At 39.3% G+C, this 21901-nt stretch overlaps 2 protein-coding genes and 2 long non-coding RNA genes across 4 annotated transcripts; 2 read left to right on the top strand and 2 right to left on the bottom strand.

The window, feature by feature from the left end:
- Window positions 1-8631: 8631 nt before the first annotated feature.
- On the top strand, window positions 8632-9892 carry LOC129456548 (uncharacterized). Its single transcript, XR_008648831.1, has 3 exons — window positions 8632-8659; window positions 8729-8853; window positions 9767-9892. It is a non-coding gene; the product is annotated as an uncharacterized LOC129456548 (long non-coding RNA).
- A 2290-nt stretch (window positions 9893-12182) lies between these two features.
- LOC129456547 (uncharacterized) lies at window positions 12183-16723 on the bottom strand. Its single transcript, XR_008648830.1, has 3 exons — window positions 16293-16723; window positions 15670-16023; window positions 12183-14726 (listed from the first exon to the last, which is right to left on the bottom strand). It is a non-coding gene; the product is annotated as an uncharacterized LOC129456547 (long non-coding RNA).
- An 894-nt stretch (window positions 16724-17617) lies between these two features.
- Window positions 17618-19173, top strand: LOC117376543 (dual specificity protein phosphatase 18-like). The gene has a single exon (XM_033973051.2). It carries the CDS (start codon window positions 17682-17684, stop codon window positions 18225-18227), a length of 546 nt encoding a protein of 181 aa, XP_033828942.1. The 5' UTR covers window positions 17618-17681; the 3' UTR covers window positions 18228-19173.
- tgoln2 (trans-golgi network protein 2) lies at window positions 18546-20581 on the bottom strand. Its single transcript, XM_033972873.2, has 4 exons — window positions 20354-20581; window positions 19442-19986; window positions 19202-19285; window positions 18546-19116 (listed from the first exon to the last, which is right to left on the bottom strand). The coding sequence occupies exons 1-4, from the start codon at window positions 20406-20408 to the stop codon at window positions 19111-19113; spliced, it is 690 nt and encodes a 229-aa protein (XP_033828764.1). The 5' UTR covers window positions 20409-20581; the 3' UTR covers window positions 18546-19110.
- Window positions 20582-21901: the final 1320 nt, after the last annotated feature.

Genomic DNA, 21901 nt, shown 5'->3' with positions numbered 1-21901 from the left:
TTTTAGTATTTGCACTTCATGAATCGCACTTGATCCTCTTACTGTTTAATGCTTTAAATGTAATTTTGTTGTTACTTGTGACAATGACAATGAATCCTTAAATCCTTGAAGATAGACCATACAACACAAACAGTGCACAAACAGAAACAACATGTTGCCATGATGAAAACAAAGCCTAATAATGATCACCAGAGGTGAGCAGGTGCCTCCAAAGCACACACATGGGGAGCTGGGTAACCGTGTGTCCAGTCACAGGCAGTCCATTGCCGCTCCAGACAGGCCCAGAATTGATTGAAGGTGCTGGACCATAAATGAAGGTATTGATTTGGAGGTCAGAGTCGCAGGATGAGGTCTTGAAATAAATTGAAATAAACATATCAATACATCAAGTATATTACACCCCAAGCACACTCATACAGTCTCATAGATATATTATAAGGCTTGTTTAGCTTAATAGGAGATTGATTCATTCACATGTAATTGCTTTCACAGATAACAGGATAAAGAGTAAAAACTATGGCTAACAGCAGATCATGCATTTTTATCATTCTCTGTTAACATCAATTAAGTGAATCACAGCAATAACATGAATTTGTATTGTATTTTGAAAAGAAGGGGGTTAAACATAAGAACAAAAAAATCTACAGAAAGTAAAAACTGAGACTATTTGATTGTAGAAAATTCATTTAATCTGCATAATAAAAGAACAAAGAGAGCACTTTAACGTGAACACTCAGGAAAGGTTAAGGCACTTCCAATTTATGGGTCAGGGGGAGACTCTTATGAAGGAGCAGCAGAAATGACTTGGCTGGAAGACCAACAGAATCCCACTGTAAAGATGTGGCAGCCAATTAAGACAAAGGTCACAACATAAAAGAGGGAAGCCACTGCACAAGGCGGGTAGTGCCTTCTTTCAACCATTTCACCAGTGCAATCTATCCAACAAAATGACTCATTACCTTTTATTATAACAATTTGTTTTATGGTCCTGGTTTCACACGTGATTATCCCAATCAACTGAGGTATACAGTATGTCAAGCTACAGGTCTGGTGACATGATGAGTAAAATTATTGTACTTCCGGGGTTTGTAAAATATATTTGCCACTGTACCATAACTTTGTGTCTGTAGTTCAGGATGTGCCATGGACAAAGCCTAAAGCCTATAGTATGTTAAGGCTCTTTGACATCTTATCCATTATCAATTAAACTTGCAGCTACTAAAATGAAGAGGCTCATGCCCTCCATAGTTGCGCTTCTTTAAAATTAACAAGCTCACTGTTTTATGTTTGTAGTTCCAATTTAATAACCACATGATGAAAAGAGCCATTTAGCGCAAAAAAGCACAGAAGCGAGCGTCTCCTAATGAAGGCGGACTAATGTTTTTCACGGAGTGTTAATCGTGCTTGTAATTGTAAGAGTGTGAATTAAAGAAAATTTAATGTTAATTGTAACTGCACTTTCCTTCTTAAATGATCCTCATCAGACCGAATCCAACTATTATTTAAACCCATGTAAAACCCTCTTATTATAAGTACAGATTTAAATGGATTGGTGTTTTTCTCACATCCGATAGCCTCATGTTCCTATAGGGGCTTCAGGGCCGTCAGACCCAACAGACCCAACCCAAACATCTGAGGTCACTGCGCCAGACCTGGGTAGACGGAAGTACGATCATGGGCATATCGAGAGGCCTTGGGTTCTCTGCTGCTCTCCTTCTGCCTTCACCTCCACCTAAGCACCGGTCAAGCATGGCACGGGTTCCCTGGCTCATTTGCTGAATATAGTCCCCGGCTTGTCCGAGCAGTGGCAGGTGGGGGTGTACGACATGTCAGGTCCAGCTGTTCCCCAAAAGTATCATGACTACCACAAGGATAAAACCACAGTATGTTCAACCATGACTTTAGAGTTTAGATAACAATTACAAAGCTAGTAGAGTTCTTCTTGATCATTGCTACATAAAATTCCTGCTTCTTATTGGGTGGGGGGGGCACATTTGAGGGCTGTGATACACACAAAGATGAACATTAAGGTGATCTTTTTTTAGTGTTTTTACTGGATCTTCTGTGAAATAGTTATTAACCATTTTCTGTATGCATGTGTGAATGTATCAAACAAATACAATTAAGTTATTTGAACTGAACTGTGTGGCAGCTACTCAGTTTCCCTGTGTCATCACTGTCTACACCTCTGGAGCAGCTGGTCAGGACATGGGCGAAGGAGCAGGACATGACCAACGATATGTGTAATAGGAAGTGAAAGCACAATTAGGGTGCTTACGAGGTACTGGAGGTGCTAGGTTTGGACAGTTTAACCCAAACCACAAGGACGCCTATGCGTTTGTGTTGGCATATACCTCAGTTATCATATAGTATCACTTGCTGGGTGCCAAATGATGTACTTACAAAAAATTGGTGTCAAATGGATTCAAGCAGCTGGTATGGACTGAGACGCCAAAATGAATAGGTTTATGTGTCAAACGGAGACAGATTGCAGACATGATGAAGATGTCATGTCTAAGGTACATCTCAAGAAGTTCCAGCCAAAGCAAAAGTAAGATATAATTAATAACGAATTAGTACAAATTACAAACTCTATCATCAGATGTCATGTTTTTCAAATATTTAAAGTGACTAGCACATATACAATTGTTCCAGTGCATATTAATGGTCCCCGCAGTCTCCTTCATAGTTGACACTCTTCAGACAGGAAGGAGGGCCACACCATTGATCAGACAGTGGAACGTAATGGGACGTTCCGCTACAGCAGCCTCTCTCCAGGGGTCGAGGCTTTTGGCAGCAGAATGTGTTTACATTGTAATTAGAATTTAATAGTCCTAATTAAAATCCCCCAACTCCAGATTATTCCGAGCCTTACAACGTGCTGAGCCTAACAACCTAACAAAAATGTATAAACTTCCATGCAGTGACGAGGTTCTATAGGTTCTGGCTAGGGAATTGCCAAAACTGCAAATGGATTTCGAAATAGATTTACAAAAAGTCTTTGGATTGGGAAAAATTGGGATGCAGTTGAAGACATTTAGTGCACACATATAACCCTGGTCTTAAACTCTTTTCAGTATGAATCTTTATTGACTTTTGAGAATCTTAAATTATAGATTTTCAAAGCGTTCTATCTTTCTTTTGTTCATATTCCAATCCAGCCCTTTTTATTTTCCATCTCCACTGGATCCAAAATCAATGTTATGGACATCTGTCTGGGCCTCTGAGGGGATAGCAGAGGGGCAGACAGGAGGAGGCCAACAAGTGGAACACAAACACACCTGTCTCTGCTGCCTAGTGTACCTGCTCTCCCGGGACAGTGGGCAGAAGGCCGATCCGCGGTCCATCTGAGTCCTGCAGCCGCTTCTGCCAAGCCCCTGTCCCAGCAGAGAGCAGAGGGACGATGCGGGGAGAGGGTTGGCTCTTTTGAGTGTGCAGCATGCCACCAACTACTCTCGTGGGGGGACAAAACTAGACTGTGCTGATCCTGCTTGGCGCTGGGGACCCAATCGATCCAGAGTGTGTCATAGAGGCCAGTGCACATCAATGAGAGCACAGGAAGACTCATACACAATGTGCTCAGTGGTGTTGAACCCAAATGTATTCGGCACATCAGCATCTGACCTCTGCTCCTCCACTACTTTTTTTCAACTATGAATATAATAAAAAAAAAAAAATCCAACTTCAGAGAGATGCATTTCATTAGATTCCAGAAGAACTATAGGCAATTATGTCATAATAAAAAGAATAGATGAGACCTAAATGTAAACGTTATTTGCTACGACCACTTACGTCTCATACTACTATATTGTGCCTCAAAAAAGTAATTACACATTTGTATTCACCTCAAACTGAAAAGACATTCGATTCAGGATTGGTAACAACTATAACCGTAAGTAGTTGCTAACCCTTATTCATAAACTATTTGGTTATTATGAATCTTTCTTTATGCTTTATTACAGCTGTAAATTGTGTAGTTATTACAAAGTATTACTCATAACTACTTCATCCACACACATTGAGAATGGAAGTGTATTTCTAGATCTTTCTCTGAACCCTTGTTTCTTCTTTTGGCCTAAATTAGCCGTAGAAAACATTTGGACAGCGCCCTCTGAGTGTGATCTTTGCTCACATCATCCAATGAAGCGGCTCTTGTTACTAATGAGAGCAGCACAGGGCTCCAGGGTCATCTCCTCTCCTCACAGCCCTCCGCACTTATATCTGAGGCCATGTAGTTAAAGAAGCACAGACAAAATTTACACACTCCTACTTAATTAGCGACAGGGGTCACCGTGTCTGCATTAAATCAGCTTTGTTAACCCTGAGTGACATCTGGTGTTAGGGACAGGGCAGTCTTATGTCATTGAAGAAGGAATTATTTTTATGAACTACAGTTTTTGAATTGGATTTGAATTGGTACAACAAAAAAACCCTTGGATTCCTGTATAATGGTAATGTATATGCAAAACTGACAAGAGTAGCAAAGAATTGAAGAGGTAATCTCTTTAAATGATGAGTTCATACTTTTGAGGCCAGTTCATACGTTTGAGGCCAGTTTACGCCTGATGTAAACTTAGTTCAGTCCAGTTTAGGTCCTACAGTTAAGTCATGGTTTAGACCCAATTTTGATGTGGTTTGTGCAAGTATGAACACACCCATAGAGCACATGTACCAACAAACTGAAATGAACCAAAACTATTGCCCTCGCCTCGATAGAAAGATGACATAGACTAAGAAAATATGCATCTACCAGCACTGTCATGGGCCCATCCTCTACATCCTCCTCTGCTCTGTTTTGCCTTTGTTCCCAGTCTGCTCCATGCCATGTCCAGGTCCCGCCTCTGGGGACTTCAGGCTGGCAGGAGTCTTGTTTTCACACCTCCTTTTTCTTCTTCTTTTTCTATGTACTGTAGGTGCTTTGCTAATTACCAGCACATTCTACCCCCCTGCCAACCAGCTCTACCTACGGTGCCTTACCTCCTATCTCTCTTTCCCTCTACCTCCCTCTCACTTGAGAAAAGGGGGGTCTAGAGATGTGTATTAATGAAGCAGTGAAGGGCAGGGGGTGACTTACCATGTGCTATAGCAAGGAAGGAGGAACCAAGAGGAGGCTATTTGAATACAGAAACAACCAAGTTCACTCCTCTCTCCTTTCTTTTTCCCCTCTCTACACATCCTTTTTGGCATTCTCTTACTTTCAAGCCTCCTCCCCTCCTCTCTCCTTTGCTCTCCGGCTTGCTGCCACTGCTGATTTGAATAATTCAGCACAAGCCGGTATTCTCCAGGGCCCCATTGTCTGTGCACGGCAGGAGAATGAGAAGGAGAGATAGGGGGAGAGAGGAGAGAGAGGTGCGGGTGAGGGGTGGAGGTGGTGTGGGGGTCGGTCCTGCTTGCCTTCACCTAGCTGTGGCGTAAATCAGTGCTAATGAGGCAGAGGAGGAATACCTAGGCCCCAGTACAAAAGCTTTGACTTGCACACAGGTAGACATGCACATTAGCAGTCGGCACACGCACGGCACCTTTATAACCTTCAGTGCACGCCAGTGTTTTGGTTATTGACTTGTTGCTAACCCTGACTCCCAAGTGTGCCTGCAACCAAGCGTATGTTCAATGTCATTGGAAAGAGGAAGAGGGATATTGGCAAAAAGAGCAACAAATACAGGAAAACAATCAGTGTAGCTAATCGATAATGTTGTGGCTAAGGTCACAGCGAATGGTCAGTATGCATATGCAATGGATTTACACTCAAAGAGTGTGTTATTAAAAGAACTTGGAGCTAGAAGCTACTGCATGTATGTACGTATTTACGATTTGGAATAACAACAAAACATGCATGAGGGTCCTAATAGAAAATCCCCAGTGTACTGTAGTATGCAGTCTGCAGTCAAGAGGACATAACAAGTCTGAAAGTTACAGTCCGACACCTGACGCTGTTGCTGACTAAACTTTACTATTTATCTGGGCTTGGGACCAGCACACAAACAGTGAATTGCTATCACGTGAATTGATTTTTTTATATTCATGGTTTCCTCCAAAATCTCTTCTCTAAAACATCCATAAGCACAACCAGCCTTTGCCTCTTTCAGACGAGAAACTACAACATGTCCTGTCCTCACACTATGGGAATCTCCTGAAACAACAAACTGGACGGTGATCAGCTGTTGTGACTAAATTCCCAGGACTCCGCAGTCCCACTCGCCCCGCCGGTGATTTGTTCCCATAAGAAAAGGTGTCAGTAAAAACTACACCTTCATGAATATGGACCAATGCCAGAGCTTTGTACTGTCTTCAGTGTGACTTCAGTCAAGTAGCTCTCTCTTAGGAGATGACATACTAGGCCGTCAGATCTGGGCTCTTTACTTTCTCGTACCAAAAAAGAAACATACAATGTCTAGACATCAAAGGAATGATGCAAATGTTGTGAAAGGACGTTCTTTTGTGCGTCTTGTGAACTGGCTGTCAGGCATGGGTAAAATGCCTTTTAAATCGTTTGGAAGTGGAGACTCAGAACTAACTATTGCAGATTATTTCGATCAGCGCTGCCTGAGTTCTATATTTGGCTCCAGTGGGTGAAGAACTCAATAAAAAAAACAATGAGTACGGGGGAGGCAAGAGTTCTTATAGAGAAAGCGTTTCCCTGGGCACATTTTACAACTGTAATAATGTAATCGAGGGAACGTTTATTGGGTTGTTTATATGAAATAACAAGCTAATAACCTGTTAGACGGGCTCAATTAAGCAGCAAATCATTGCAAACCCATGGAATGTCGAGGCCTTCTCTTTATTTGCTTAGTTTTTTGGTCTTTGCCTCTTATTACCAGCTTTTCAAATATACAATTGGGGACTCCTTGAACTGAGAAATGATGTAGAACTAGAAGTATGTACAAAGATATTTGAACTTGTGTACTTTGGAACTTATAACCACATTAGGAAAAGATACCGCCGCCTGATACCTGGTACGAGAGAGCAATGAGAGAAACATAGAAATCTGACATCTGTTTTGCAGCTGAGAAGAATTATGGAGGGTGCTTTTAGACTTACACACAGGTAGCCAGTAAAGGTTTGATGTCTGAAGAGAGGATAACTATGAATTCAAAATGGCTGGAGTGGACTAAAGGAAGAACATCAAAGAATTAACCATCGGAAATCTGTAGTCAATTTAATCACTGAGGCTAAGTTAATACAATGGTGAAAGAGACTACATACACCTAGTAAGAGACATAATAATAATAGTAACAAAAGTGCTAATAAAAGTAGTTATTGATCAAATATCTTTATAATCTCAACTAGTTAGATAATTTATTTGTCTGAGGATAGGAGACAGTTCTTTGAAAGTGGGAAGTTGCTCAAAACATCACGACATACAACCATTTCAATGATTTCGCAATCACCAACCAAAACACCAGGCCAGGTCATAGTGAAACACTGAAATGTTCAAAACTCATAAACACAGCAATTATCTTCTCCTCAGTTTGATCTCCAGTTCATCGTTTATAAATTTCACCAAAACAGGAACAAACACATTAGTTATCTGTGTGCCCCAACATAAGTCATTATCCACATGCACTCTGACATATTTAAAACATGTGGCTTGTTGGTAATGGTCACCGGGCGGCAGTTTCAGACAGAACCCGGGTAAATAAACATTTACTTTTGTTGACTAATCAAATCCAGTCAGAAATTGGCCATAAGCCAATATTCTGTGTGTGCTAGACCCAAGCTTAAAGGTATGCACAAAACGATAATCTGTGGTGAGTATAAAGCCTCGGGACACATGTGTCTACATGCAAAGTGAATGAATAATTAAACAAATGACACATTTCAGAATAGCACTGATAAAAGATTATGAGTGTTAATAAATACTTGGTTAAAATATTTTAACATGTAGCATACAAAGAAACACATGTTCTAACTATGTTCTATAAAACCTATATACTTATAAATGAAAATGAAATTTCCATCTTTTAACATTTACTTTCTAAATTTGATCTGAATTTAAACAGAATAACGAGTTTTGTCACCACCAGAGCAGCTCCAAACATTGAGTCAAGCCTCAGCTGCGTGGCAACTGCATTTTCCAATTAGACGTATCACCTCTTGTTACTGTAAAGGTGAGACACGGATTTGCACCTTGTATAGATTTGAAGGAGCAGATTTACACCATGTCAGGGTTAATGTAACAGCAATCAGCAGCTGCAGAATCGGGTGCAATCAAAGTCCTCCTCCTTATCCTGCTCCTGGTTACAACTCCGAGCAGCTGTGGCAGAGAGGGCCCGCACACAGGGGTGATGTGGACCGTGCCAATGTGAGCTTGTCCCAACTGTATAACTGCTACTGGCCTGACAGTAATCAGCCACACAAGTGAGTGTGAGGAAGTGTCACCAGAAACAAGCCCCTGTGCTTTGTTTAGGCCCAGACTGAACTGATAGCTCATTGCTGGTGACATAATTTAGATGAATAGGGGGGCAATCCATCAGAGAGGTACGGCTGGAGCTGGAGAGAAAGAGGGAAGGGGGTCCAAACCTCTGTGTGTGTACTGCCAATAGGGATCCCATTACCCCACACCTGTTAACAACACCAATCCCCTTGTATAAATAGTAAAGTGAGCTTACCGCAAGACACTGCAATGGAGAGAGACAGATGCAAAGCTACTGAGAACGTAAGAGGGAAAAAGCAAAGAGAAGAGTGAGGCTAGACAAATAAAGAAATGTTTGTTGTTTGGTTTTAGGAGGACTTGCACCTCTGGACATGATGGATGAACCTGGAGACCGAGGAGACAGAGCACGGACAGTCGGAGGGAAGACGCTTCAGCCACGACACTGAGCCTGACTGACGCAAGAGAGGCATCTAGTGGTGAGAACGACTTCCCCTCAGAGCCACTGGGAACATTTTGACACTATGAAGAATTAACAGAAAAACAAGCTCATCTAGGTCTTAGTAAATGAAGCAAACGTTTTTCTGAAAAAAGTGACGTGCTGTAACTTTTACTTAATTTCTTTTACTTTTTCAGTTAAAGCACAGGTTAAATTACACATGACTTGTTAAGTTCCATCAATTCTCCCTTATAGATTTGACTAGATTTTATTATGTATCAGAACAGATACACTATTATGTTGCTAATTGTGGGGGGAAAAAAATGTTATATATGTTCAAAACCATTATAATATCAATAATAAAATAGCCAATATTCATAGGCTCCATGAGAATCAATGGCCAAAATGAACAGATTTATATTCTCAAAATTTAAATGCTGTAATTTGCTAATGTTTATAATAATCTTGTTCATTTCATGCTGTGCTAAATGGTGCAGTCCACCTCCACACATCTACAGAAAGCCTGTCTGATTCCTCCCTCCCATTTCTGCCCACTTGCCTGATTTTTTTTTTTTTTTCGTATTATGTCTGTGACGTCCATCCAGCAATTATTATGAAATTAAAGCTATTTTCCATGGCCCGGTGTTTGCCCTGGTAATAACCACCACACGAGATAGGCTGCTTCATTCATTTAACATTTTAGTTCGGCTCAATTCCTGTCGCATTAGCCAAAGGAGTCAAAATCACAGTGTCACTCAGATATTCTGCTTAATGGTTCGGTGATGGCCTGGCGCTTTTTTCCCTCGTCTTCCTTTCGTGATCCTCCTAACCCTATCTCGCTGCCAATTACGCTGTTTAATCTATATGTAGATAATGGTGTCCGGGACCTCCCTGTTGAAATGTCAGGTGTGAAGAGGTTATTAGCTAACTTTTAATTACTGTCCATCATTCAGGAGGCGCTTGGACAGATTGGCCCTCCACAACTGTCTGCTTATCTGGACCTAAACGCTGGAGAGAGGAGGAGGAGGGACAGAAAGACATTTGGAGACTCTACAGGTCTGAAGACTCAATTTTGTAATTTTCACACCATTAATCTAGATGAAGACAATTTGAGAAGAGAATGGTTTAATTAAGGAGAGATGTATGAGAAGTACTCCAAATTTGAGAAAATATTATAAGGAGGGAAATGTAAAGCGGAATGCAAAACTTTTTATTAAACTCCTATTTATGGCATTTACAGTCAATGTATTTATTTTTTTTATTTACTACAGCAAAGTGGGCTGTTTAAATGCTAGATAATGTCAAAACAAAACTTTTATTTTGTTGTTTAGGTCATTAAAAAGTCCAAGTATTATGACTACTGTTACTAAAAGTTGCAATTTCACTACAACTATTGCTTGTACAGTTCCAAATGCGGATATGACTATTCTTTTTTTTTTATTTCAGATTCAAATATATGTTATTATTTTCTTCAAATATTACTGCTACCATTACTTTTACTTAGCAACAAGCTGATTTAGAAATCTCTAGAAATCTAAAGCGAAACGTTTCCTACAAATTTTTCACAAGTTAAGTAAAGAACATTTATAGGTGATAGAGGACTGGCTCTTGTCCCACAACAATTAAGTTTAAAAACTGCATGGAAAATAGTTGGGCATATTAAATGTGGAAGCAGAAGGCCAGAGATGATGTTTTTCCTGCATTGTGGTCTTAAATGTTGCTTCAGACAGACACGCAGACTGTTAGGGCGGATTAGCTTAGATTTTCCCCTCTCCACAAATGTTTTAAAAGTCTGCAAACCATTTCAGTGAACTCCCCCTGCCCTGGAGTTAAAGCCCCTATTGTACCATTTTTAAAGAGTTGCACCCCTCACCCCAATCCTGCCGCAGGAACAAGGCTCTCCTCACTTGTACTGGGGCCCACAAAAACACACGTCCTGGCCTCAGTCCCCCGGTCCGGCATCTGCAATGAAATAAAATACACTTAAACAAAACAAAAGAAATAAAGATGATCAAGACAGTGAAATTCTGTTTCTCAAAGTTTAGTATAGTTTAAATATTGCAAAACTTAAAAAATATTGTTGCTGCTTAATAAAAACTAAAACCTACACCGCAGATTTAAGAGCAGAATGAGTGGACTGCTGCTTTCTTCCCTCTGATGGGACTTTAGATTACATTTACTATATCTAATGTTGCACTGAATTTATGGTTTGTCTTTATATAACACAAACATGGGAAATAAACTCATCTCATTTAGCCTTGAAAAAGCATGCACAAATCAAATGAGCAATTAGTTTATGAAGAATCACTCATAATCATCATGTTCCACACAGAAACATAGGCAGGATTGTGCTGCAGCTTTATGTTTCATTCAGCAGTTTGTTACGACCACTGATTAAACCTTTTATTCTATTGATATTACTTAAATATTTGTAATCTGTAACATTTGCTTTATTCACTCAGTGTGTTAACAAATCTGACATTTTACAGAATTGACTGAAATGAATTAAGAAATTATCCTTGTTTCATAAAAAAAAAAAACTTTATTAAAATGTATTGTGTGCGTGTGTGTGTGGGGGGGGGGGGTGCGTGGGTGTGTGTGTGGGGGGGTGTATGTATGTGTGTGTGTATGTGTGTGCATGTGTGTATAAACAAAACTAAAAACTGTGGATTTGTTCATTTCCCTCTGTATTGGTAGAACATGGTGTGCTTTTGCAGGAGGGGTGAGAGGCTCTGGTTACAGGCGCTGCTCCTACAGGTCACGCACACATTCCTTATTTTACTCTCAAATAGATAATTGCTCAAAATGACCAGAAATGCTACAACCATGAGATAATGGAACTTCTCCTCAACGGCCTTGTTTGTCTTTTGCCTCCTCTCTGCACTATTCAAACACCTTGTTTTTACAAAGTAACCACTCAGTTGAGGACATCATTAAACCGATTAATGTTTTTTTTCATTCAATGTGCCTTTGAACTGCAGTTTGTGTGATATTTAAGACGTTAAGTGGAGTGCGGCTGTTCTGTGAGGGGTAGTGTGTGTTAAGACTAGGACTCTGTGGTGAATTAGACCTGACCCATGGAGACCCTGGGCCCCTGCCGCTCCTACCTTTGCAAACCCCTGTCATCTGGATCACATCGGAGTCTTAAGGGGGGTGGGAGCAAGAGTATACCCAGGCCACGAGTCCATGCAGGGGGCTTTGAGTGTATGTGTGTGTATGTGTGTGTCTGTGTGTGTGTGCGTCTCCCAGACAGATGACACCAAACATTATGACTTCCATTACAAGTTACTGCAGACTACATCACCAGGTGTTTTTGTTTTGGGGGTTGAAGAGAAAAAAAAAAAAAAAAAAAAGATTGGTGAGTCTTGGTAGAATTTTGTATCACGTTTATTGTTGTTTCAGTGTTCCATAATTGAGAACAAATTACAAAAAAATAAATAATAGTATGTAAAATAGCCTATGTATAAAAAGTTACATGCCAAGTAGCACTTAAGAAATCAAATTTTAGGCTACATTAATATCAGCTGTGAAATCTGCTCAAATAAGAATAAGTAGACCTGATTTAGACAAACTGTGAGGGGAAACAACGTGGAAGCACTGCCCCCTGCTGTCCAACTGTGGCTATAGCAGTCAAGGGAAATTAAATTGAATATAAACCTAACAAATGTCAATGTAAATAGGTTTATATTAGAAACAGAAAATATCAGTGTGTGTTTTGTTTTTGTTTGTTTGTTTTTTTCTTATGGGCTACGCTGTGGAGTCCCAGAATATGGCAGCACTGATAATATATATAATAAATAATGATAGAGAAAGAATTTGTTAATTTGCATTTATGGTAAGTTAAATTATTGTTAGTAAATTTTGTTTAAAAAAATTCAGCAGATGGGTTAGTCGGTCGTTAGTGGGTTAGTGAATTAGTTTTTTGTGTTAGATTTTTTTTTTTTTTTTTTTTTTTTTATTAAAAAATGTATATAAAAAAAAAAGTTAAAAATAAAAGTAAAAAATAAATAAATAAAACAGAAACCTGTAGCTTCCGAGTCTTTGCCAGTGCTATGCTTCAGTGGTTCTAAACTGGTTCAAAAGTGGTTAACAGTTTTATCAAAAAGGTTTCTATCCATTGTGCCATTAAATGTAATCAAAATATTACAAAAAAATGACATTTGACACCAGTTGAAAATCACTATTAGCATGGCATTCAGTGCTCGTAAGGCTTTGTTGTGGGTAAGATAATTGTCAGTATTTCTCATATTAAAATGTTGCATAGGACAAAACACAGACAATACATATGAAGTATTGGCAAGAAGAACATCAGAACATGTTAGTTTTCTGGGCAGTGGTTGACTACTCAGCAAGCACAAGCCAGGCACTATTTAGCACAGGCTGACCACACAGTGCTTTTTTTTATTTTTTTTACAATAGACTGAGAAGGTCAGTGTGGTTTCTGGATAAATATCATTTTAAAAGTGTTAAAGATAAAAGTCATTTTCACTGATTAAATGCAACATGTGGTCATCCTGTAATTTTACATAGCTTTGGTGGCTTATATCCCAATCCTGCAACCATTTCACTGTCATTGCTTATTCAATACATCTTATTTTAACTTTATCTTTACTCTACAGTAATTTGAAGACAGACGTTTAATGAGCTGTAGGATGCTGGGAGAGCAGAAAAAACTGGTTAGACAGCAGCTGATAGCGTTGAAGCGTTGAATCATGTTAGTGTCACTGTTAGGGAGCATTAGTAATTTTGTTAGATATTAGTAAGATTCAGTTAGTATCTTCCAGGCAAGGGCAAAGGGGCTAATTGTAAAGGTACATTCGTTTTTTTAAAGAAGTCTAAAATCTTATGAAATATCACCAGTATAATCAAGCATAGAATCAAACCTAAATGAGGCTAAAAGATGGAAATGGATATAATGACAACAACAAAAAACCTTTTCAAATAGCCGGTCCTTTTGCTGGTACCTTTAAACTCGGAAGAAACAGCTTCAGGCATTTTAATATTTGTGAGGCAGGTTATGGCTCAGGATCATTGTAAAACATGCACACACAAATGTAGCATAAACCCATACCATGCACTTCAGACGCACAAAAAACACTGGACAAATGTTAAAAGTTTGTTACTTTGAGACATAATTCACTGACTGTGGTGGTGAACAACCAGTACAGCCCAGTGTTCTCCTTGTGCCAGTCTTAAACATGGACAAATCAAGGGTTTCAGAAAGTGTTAGTGTTAGAAAGTTGTTAGAAAATCTGTTGTTAAATCAAACAAGGCGGTGGTATTGATCTAGCAACACCAAAGTAAATGAAGTATGCCAATAAGGTTGACTCCAAAAGTATGCAATTATCACTGTTTTTTCATATAAACTGTGTCAAATTTGGATATTATTTTTTGTGACACTGTAAATCCTCAATCTGTGTATGTAAAAAGATTACCATATATTTTGTTAGTCATGTGGAAAATAATGGCAGCATGTGTGTTGTCTCTAAATCATTGGACCTTATTCCACATTGACTATTGTGACCTGATAAACAGGCCAATACAAGCCTGGAAACCTGTGGGGTTTTGCCATGCAAAATATATAACTTCAGTAAGAGGATTATTTTGAACTGTGTGTCTTCTATTTATGTGCGAAGTAACATAAAAGTGTGAAGAGTAAACGGCCTATAGGAGACACATGGGGGATGCATGCGTCACACCTGCTAACTTGGAAAGCAAAGGAGTTGATGCAGCTACTTCTCACAGAGAGCACACATCTGTTTAGAAATCTATGCTTTAAATTATTCTCATCTCAAAACAACACCTGCTAGAAACAAGCTTTACAGCTGCTGCTCACTAAATCACTAAATCTCAGTGTTTTCTCAGTCAAAGTGGATGTTCTTCCCGGTCTTCATCTGGATTCATGGCCTCAACCTGCAAGGAAAATAATATGTAGATTAGAAAAAGCTTCTTGTCTGTGTAGTGCTCAGTAGACTGCAATAAATTATTATAACATATAATACTGGTTCACATAGTGCATCAACACATGCATAAGAAAACACAATAGCTATAAAAAATAAATAAATAAATAAATAATCTATTCAAAATTCAAAGTTGTTGAAGTGAAGACATTTCACTGCTCATCCAATCCGCTTCTTCACTTCAGGTCAGATTACTGGTGGACACTGCCTTATATCTATCTGACAGGAGGACTAAAACTGTACGCTAAAACTGTATTGAACTACACTCATATATTTAGCATAATCATTCAGGCCCCTAATGGCTACTCTCACACCTATTAGCATACTGGCTAGCACTATTGTTTTCCTTGTTTAGATTTAGGTCTGAGGATGGAGTTATAGATGAGGGAAAGATGATGTCTAAGGCCTCCATTCCTGTTCAAAGAAGGATTGTCTTTCCTAACAAAAATGGCCTCTTTAACTCCCCTCTCAAACCATTTATTTTCTCTGGCTTGGATCTGCACCTCACTATCTTCAAAGAAGTGCTTAGTGGCTTTGAGATGGAGATAAATAAAATAGCTATAAAACATAAAAATACAATGTTAATATGTTGTGTAATAAAGTGGGGGAAACTACCTGAATTAAGTGTTTCAATGAAATAAAAAAAAATACATAAAAAAAGAAAATGACACTGTTGTTCATTAATGCCATTGTAATTCTGGTGACCAAAAACCTGGAGACTAGAGCTCTTATCTCTCCAGAATTCTCTCATGTTACATATTTGCACAGCCTGTGAAAATGTGGAAATTCATCCAGGTTGTTGGCAATAAGCTTCTATACTGACAAGTGTGTAAACTGAATATGAGGAGCATAAAAGTCTTGTGCAGTGTAAATCATCAGAGAGAGAGGGGGTGTACCATTCTGAGAGCAGCAGGAGCAGCAGCACAGGGGAGGGCGAGGTGGCCAGGAGTACAATGAGGTCCACTCTGAGCCTGTTCATCAGTGAAACTGGAGAAGAAGGCACAAGACAAAGAAGGCAGAATGGGGAAGCTAGCTCACTGTACCAACACTTCTTTTTGATTATTTAGGTCATGATCGACTAAATCTCATCATTTTCTTTTTGATATTATGTGATGAAGACATAATTAAAAACATTATAATTTAAAAAAAGACTCCACATGACCTGTTTTGTTGGCCTCCGAGGGCATCCTTGGTATCCCACTTTCCAGAGCAAAGGACATAATAATCCATTGACTCAATAGACTAATAACCTACAAAATAAAACATTTCACTTGTTTTAGTGTCATGTTTATCAGTTCATTAGCAATTAACACACAATGCTGCAACTTGCCTCCATGTGTGTGTGTAAAATGATACAGGCCTACTAGCTTATATAAATAATATAATAGGCCTATATAAAACTAAAATAACTAACAGAATAGACTAAATGTTTGGAGGAAACACTGGACGTATAGCAGTTTACTGTAAATGTGTTGTATTTTCAGACAGATTGAGATGTGAGCTTGAGATCCATATTTACCTGTCCTCTCGCAGTATCAGAATCTGTGTCGTCGTCCTAATTGTTTCTTTTCCACCAAAAAATCTGCTGTTTCACGTGACGAAACCAACCTGGCGTGGTAATAAAGCAAATCCACGGGCGCGCTGGTGTGGACTCACGGGAGAGATGCGCGTAAACACCGTCTTTTATGGCTCTAGACCTGAGACCGCAGATGTGGGAGTGTTCACCACAGCTGCGCAAAAAAAAAACTGGGATCCGGTCCGAGGACTACAGGACGTCGATACAACCCTTTACACAAAGAATGGAGCAGCGGTATTAACAAAACGGTGGTGTTTAGAGCAGACGTGCGCTAATGGGCGTCTCGGTCTCCAGCTGCTGCCACAGGTTTGCGCTCTTTTGTGCGCGCTTCGTCCACCATCTGTGTTTCCAAGGCAACCCTCAGCCTGCGGGCATCAGCACCGGCCCCTGCCCCTCCAATCTCTCCATCTCTCCACTGGCCTTTAACAACAGCTTTAACATTTTATTATTCCATTTTCTACCTTTTGAATTGAAAACAGATTTATCCCCCCCCCCCCCCCCCCCAAAAAAAAAAATCAGATTATGTTCCTTGCTTTTTTATTCAAGCCCCAACGTTTCTTGTGTTCCGTTTGAAATATGCAAATAAAAGTGAATGTCTCAATAGACCAGGCATGCCCAAACTGTGGCCCAGGGGCTAAATGCAGCCCTCAGACCAATTTTTCTTGGCCCTCAAGCTTCCAGGTGAATTGGCCCATATTACTTTTTACTATACATTTTTGAAAATCTACTTAAACAAGCCCATATCAAATATTTAACGTGTCCCATCGAGGATGTAAGCATGAATAAAGGTCAAGTGGTTCAGTCTAACTTGTAATAATAACGCAGATTTGAAGTATTCACTGTATTCGCGACCAGTCTATGGCCCTCAATCGGCCCTTAGCTTTGTCTGTGTTTTTATATGTGGCCCTCAAGGAGAAAAGTTTGATTGTTCCATTGATATGATGTGTATATATACAATGAACACTCCCACATTACATACAATAAAACCCTTCATTGTTATAGAATAATAAGCACAGGGATCAGTAATGGCCCTAGAATATTGGACCTAGACTGGACTGGCTCTAAACATGAGCTTAAACAGGTTTTAAAGAATAGTCAGACATATAATCAATGATAAACCATCAGTGAGTGTATAGAACAGAACCCCAGAACATATTTTACTTCACTCCGCTCATTGTAGTTCCATCTCCTGGCAATGTAATACTCCAAACACCAGGGGGCGCTGGTGTTTAAGCCTTTTTTCCTCTATGCTGTGGACGTGGTTGGTTTGAAACAGGAAACAAGAGGAATTCGTTGCAAAAGACTTTTTCTTGCTAAAGCTTTTTACCTGAAATGCATAAATCCGGTTCCTTTGGTCTTTCTGGTCTTTGTCAAATTACGGAGAACCTTTTCCTCAGTAATGCAGCCGCAGCTAATGACGCCTGCCAGGTGTCCAAGAACAACATCACGTGTATCATCAATGTTTCGGAGACAAAACACAGGACAACCCCGCCTATATGTGTGGAATATATTCACATCCCCATTCCGGACTCACCCACATCTCCCCTGAGCGAGTTTTTTGATAAAGTGGCTGATAAAATACAGTTTTACGCGAGCCACAATGGGCGCACTCTGGTACATTGTAATGCAGGTGTGAGTCGCTCCACTGCTTTGTGCATGGTGTACCTCATGAAATATCACGATGTCACTCTGCTGGAGGCGCACACATGGATTAAGAAATGTCGACCTTTGACGAGACCAAACTCTGGCTTTTGGCAACAGTTAATCTGGTACGAGACGGAGCTTCGTGGGAGTGCCTCTGTCCAAATGGTGTCTTCATCCATAGGAGACATACCAGACATTTACGAAGACGAAACCAGAAACATGACACCACTGTGAAAAAAAACAGACAAAAGAAAACAAAGAAAGACAGTTTTGTATCGGAAATAAATTGATTATTTTATTCATGACTTCTGTCAGTCAGACAAAAATAAACAGGCTTCTGAGATTACACACACACCGACGCAGGCTTTGACGTGCATCTATGGTACACAAAACAATGACCGTTTATCAAAAAGCTTTAATTTTGAGACAGTAGCGTACTAAAACTTAAACAGTCCAAGTCACAGTATGGTACATATTACATCATGCACAATTTACAGAACATGTATCAGCATAAATGGTTTATCTAAGGTAATGTGAACATTCACACCTCTTATTACCCCTCCTATTTTATTGACATACTGGTGCATCTTAGTTCAGAATGTTTAAAAGCATTTGGCAATCACTAAAAGTGAGGCTACACCAATACATTCTTTGGGCAGTATGGAGCAAATAGAAACAACAGCAACAGAAATTGGAATATCGCTGAAGTTAAAATAATTTATATTCTAAACATATCATTACAGATACACTACACATCATCCAAATATTTACATTTTAAATGGCTTATTTAAGGAACAGTGCAAACACACTGCTCCAAAGTCTGTATACAAAGGCAGGGCTCCAAACAGACTTTTCCTTTCTTAAACAAATATCCTGAGTCAGGACCTTTGACAGGCCAGTTATAGAAGATTGCCAAAAGGTGATCAACACTAGTGCAAAATATGCATGCTTTCTTCAAATGAACTGCATTTCACTTAAAGCCCAATAAGGCAAGAGTGTCATATGCATAGTTATCCATAAAGCATCTAAAAAGAAAATTTAAACATTTATTTAACACCTGCTAAACACGAACCAAAATCCACAGTGCACTGGGCTTCCAGAAAGAATGGGGTCATTGTCACGGCTGTAAACAGCACATAAATTTCAACAAATTAATAAAAGTATACATTTAAATCAATAATGATGTGTAATATGTTAATTTGGCTAACCTGCTGTTCCAGTCTTTGGTATTCTGCAGATGTGGGTCGACGTGTGGATCTTGTTCTCTTCCCTTCCAAAACAAATGCAATGATCTAAAATACATTAAACATATGCTTTAATGTCTCTTACATAAAGAGTAACGGAGCTAATTAAATTGAGAATCTTGGTCAATTACAAGAAGTGCAATTGCACAAAAACAAAACCAATAAAATGGGTCACTAGAGTCATGACAGGAAGCATGAAATTACCTTGCGTTTGTTGTGGTAAGTGATGTATAGCACAGCCACAAGCACTGCAGTGGAAACTAGGTAGGCAAAGAAGTGGCTGCTTTCCGCTGCATGCTTTAAACCAGACAGGTCAAGCATCACTTTTTCTTTTTCAACAGTTTTCTTTTCCACTGTCTGATCCACATCCTCCGGTTTAGCGTCAGACTCCTCTGGTGCAGGGGTAGTCTTAGCCTGGTTCTCATCTAATGTTTGCACATTTTCTTTATTTTGATCTGCATTGTCTGTGTTGGGCTCAGACTTCTTCCTATCACCCAAATCCACTGCTACATTCGTGTCAGCTTGGTTTAGTTTAGGTACTTTGGGCTGTGTTCCTATATTTTGATTTTTTGTTTCAACATCACTAACATCATCCTGTGAATTTCTATTACTTTTCAAGATAGGTTTGGCCAGTTGGGGCTTATCAAGTTCCTTAGTTACTGGTTTGGCAGTCGTCTTTGTAGTGGTTGCCTTCCCATGGCTAGGTTTAGCTCTAGTAATTTGTTTTTGTTCTGAGTCTGACAGGCTTCCTGCAAATAAAAACAGAATGAAATGTAATATATGGACCATAACTTTTTTTTTTTTTTTTTTTTTTTTTTTAGAATTTACTGCAACTTGAACATATTTAGGAGCTATAAGACACGAAGATAGTACACACTATCACATTAGTGTTCCATCAAACCATTCTTAATCTTTTAGAAATCTGATAGTAAAGTGCCAAATTGGGGCTGTAAAAAGGAAGGAAAAGTTAAGATGAGGAAGCAGCATGATGGGAGCCCATCTCTAACATCTCAGACAGCATCGGCTTTTTTGTTTGTCTTGCATAAGATGTTTATCCGGCAACAAGGTCAGAATAAACAATATAAGAGTATGAAATTGAAACGGAGAGCTTCATACCTTTGAACAAGAAGCAAAGCACACACAGGGTCAGCAGGACAAACGTGGTCCTCATGGTGGTAACTCGTATAAAAACAATGTGTCTTTATTAATGGGAGATAAGTAGCTTGTTTGTCCTCACGATTATCCGCTGGGTTAACAAACACTTTGGTCAGATAGATGCATATTTGCAGTGTCTGAAGAGAGTTGTCAAACCAACTTCCGCATTTGTTCTTACTCTGCCCAAGTAAGTAACAAGCCCCGTTTTGCTCTCTACTGCCGCGCACTGGTCGAGCAAATACACTACACCAATCCTGGAGCTTTGAAAGAACACACGTAAACACAGCACATGCAGTAAACTGGTAAATAAAAATACAAGTACTGCTGTTTTGTTTGTTGGGTTTTTTTTGTTGTTTTTTTTGTTTGTTTTTGTTTTTTACAGAGAGAGCTACAGTATCACCTGACACAAATGGGCAAGCTGGTTACAATGTAAAGTGAGCTATTAGTTTCGCTCGACAGCAGGTGGCAGCATTGATGTATTTGTTGTATTTATCCTGTCAAACGATGGCCTGGTCCTTCACACAAGGATCACTCTATATAACACCCTACATAACACCCTTTAAGCACGCAAACAGGCCTACGTGTAGTAGTATTGGGGGCCAGTTTTTTAATCAAATCATTTAATGACATTTTTAACATTTAGACTCTTGTTATTCTTGACACCCATCTGCATTTCCACCAGGTCCAGGTCAAATGAGGATGAATAATAGATGGAGGGGGTTCTTAAAGCGCACAGCCCGTTGTACCTGCCTCCAGAAAGGCACCAGCTGAGTTTAAGATAAGCTCAGCCCCATCTCCTCTAAACATTCAATTAATATCACACTGGGCAAACCATATGTCAAGAGGTCAGCATGTGAAAAGTCATGCATCAGATGTGCAAATATGCAGGCTTTGTCTAAATGGTTGCACTCCTCACTTGTTTTTGCACAAAATATTAAAATGTGATGATCAGGAGTATCACAGGTGCTATTTGGGTCAGCTCATGTAGCTGAATGTGTACACATGAGGAGAATCAAAGGGTTAACCTGGAATACATTCAGGATCAAAGACCTGCGGAAGAAGCCTAGCAAGAGACAGGAGTGATTTAATGAGCAAAATGAACATGATTAACTCTGACCTTGTGCTTATCACAGAAGAAGAAAAAAACTAACACAAATCACAAGCGCACTGGCCTACTAGGCCATGCAATACCAAAACCTTGTTACTGACAACTATATGACAGCTATACCAGGAAATAGTATTACTAATAATAATAATTTAAAAACTAATGCAGCTGCAGCTGCCCTGTGTTAGGGTAAAAATATTTGTATATTCTATGTGTTAAATGTGTATGCACATTTGAAAAATAGGCTAGTAAATAATTATATGAGTAAAAAAGTTGCTTTGCACCTCTTGCCTACATGGCAGATTTTGAGTTAAGAGTTGTGACAGTAATGTCTTCATCCAATTTAAACTTTCAAAACCTCTTTCGTGGTAAAAGATAAAATTATGTACAAGAAAGAGCTTCTG

The sequence above is a fragment of the Periophthalmus magnuspinnatus genome, chromosome 9 (assembly GCF_009829125.3).
Source record: "Periophthalmus magnuspinnatus isolate fPerMag1 chromosome 9, fPerMag1.2.pri, whole genome shotgun sequence".
Classification (NCBI taxonomy): Eukaryota; Metazoa; Chordata; class Actinopteri; order Gobiiformes; family Gobiidae; genus Periophthalmus; species Periophthalmus magnuspinnatus.
The sequence above is the reverse complement of the archived record's forward strand: the minus strand, read 5'-3'. Positions and strand labels throughout refer to the sequence as shown.

What these genes read in the sequence shown, in the direction of transcription:
- LOC117376543 (XM_033973051.2), top strand. Translation starts at nt 17,682, where the DNA reads ATGCATAAATCCGGTTCCTTTGGTCTTTCTGGTCTTTGTCAAATTACG.
- tgoln2 (XM_033972873.2), bottom strand. Translation starts at nt 20,408, where the DNA reads ATGAGGACCACGTTTGTCCTGCTGACCCTGTGTGTGCTTTGCTTCTTG. An exon ending in GCTTTGCTTCTTGTTCAAAG is followed by an intron (nt 19,987 to 20,353) that starts GTATGAAGCTCT and finishes TTTTATTTGCAG; the next exon opens with GAAGCCTGTCAGACTCAGAA. An exon ending in CTTACCACAACAAACGCAAG is followed by an intron (nt 19,286 to 19,441) that starts GTAATTTCATGC and finishes AATGTATTTTAG; the next exon opens with ATCATTGCATTTGTTTTGGA.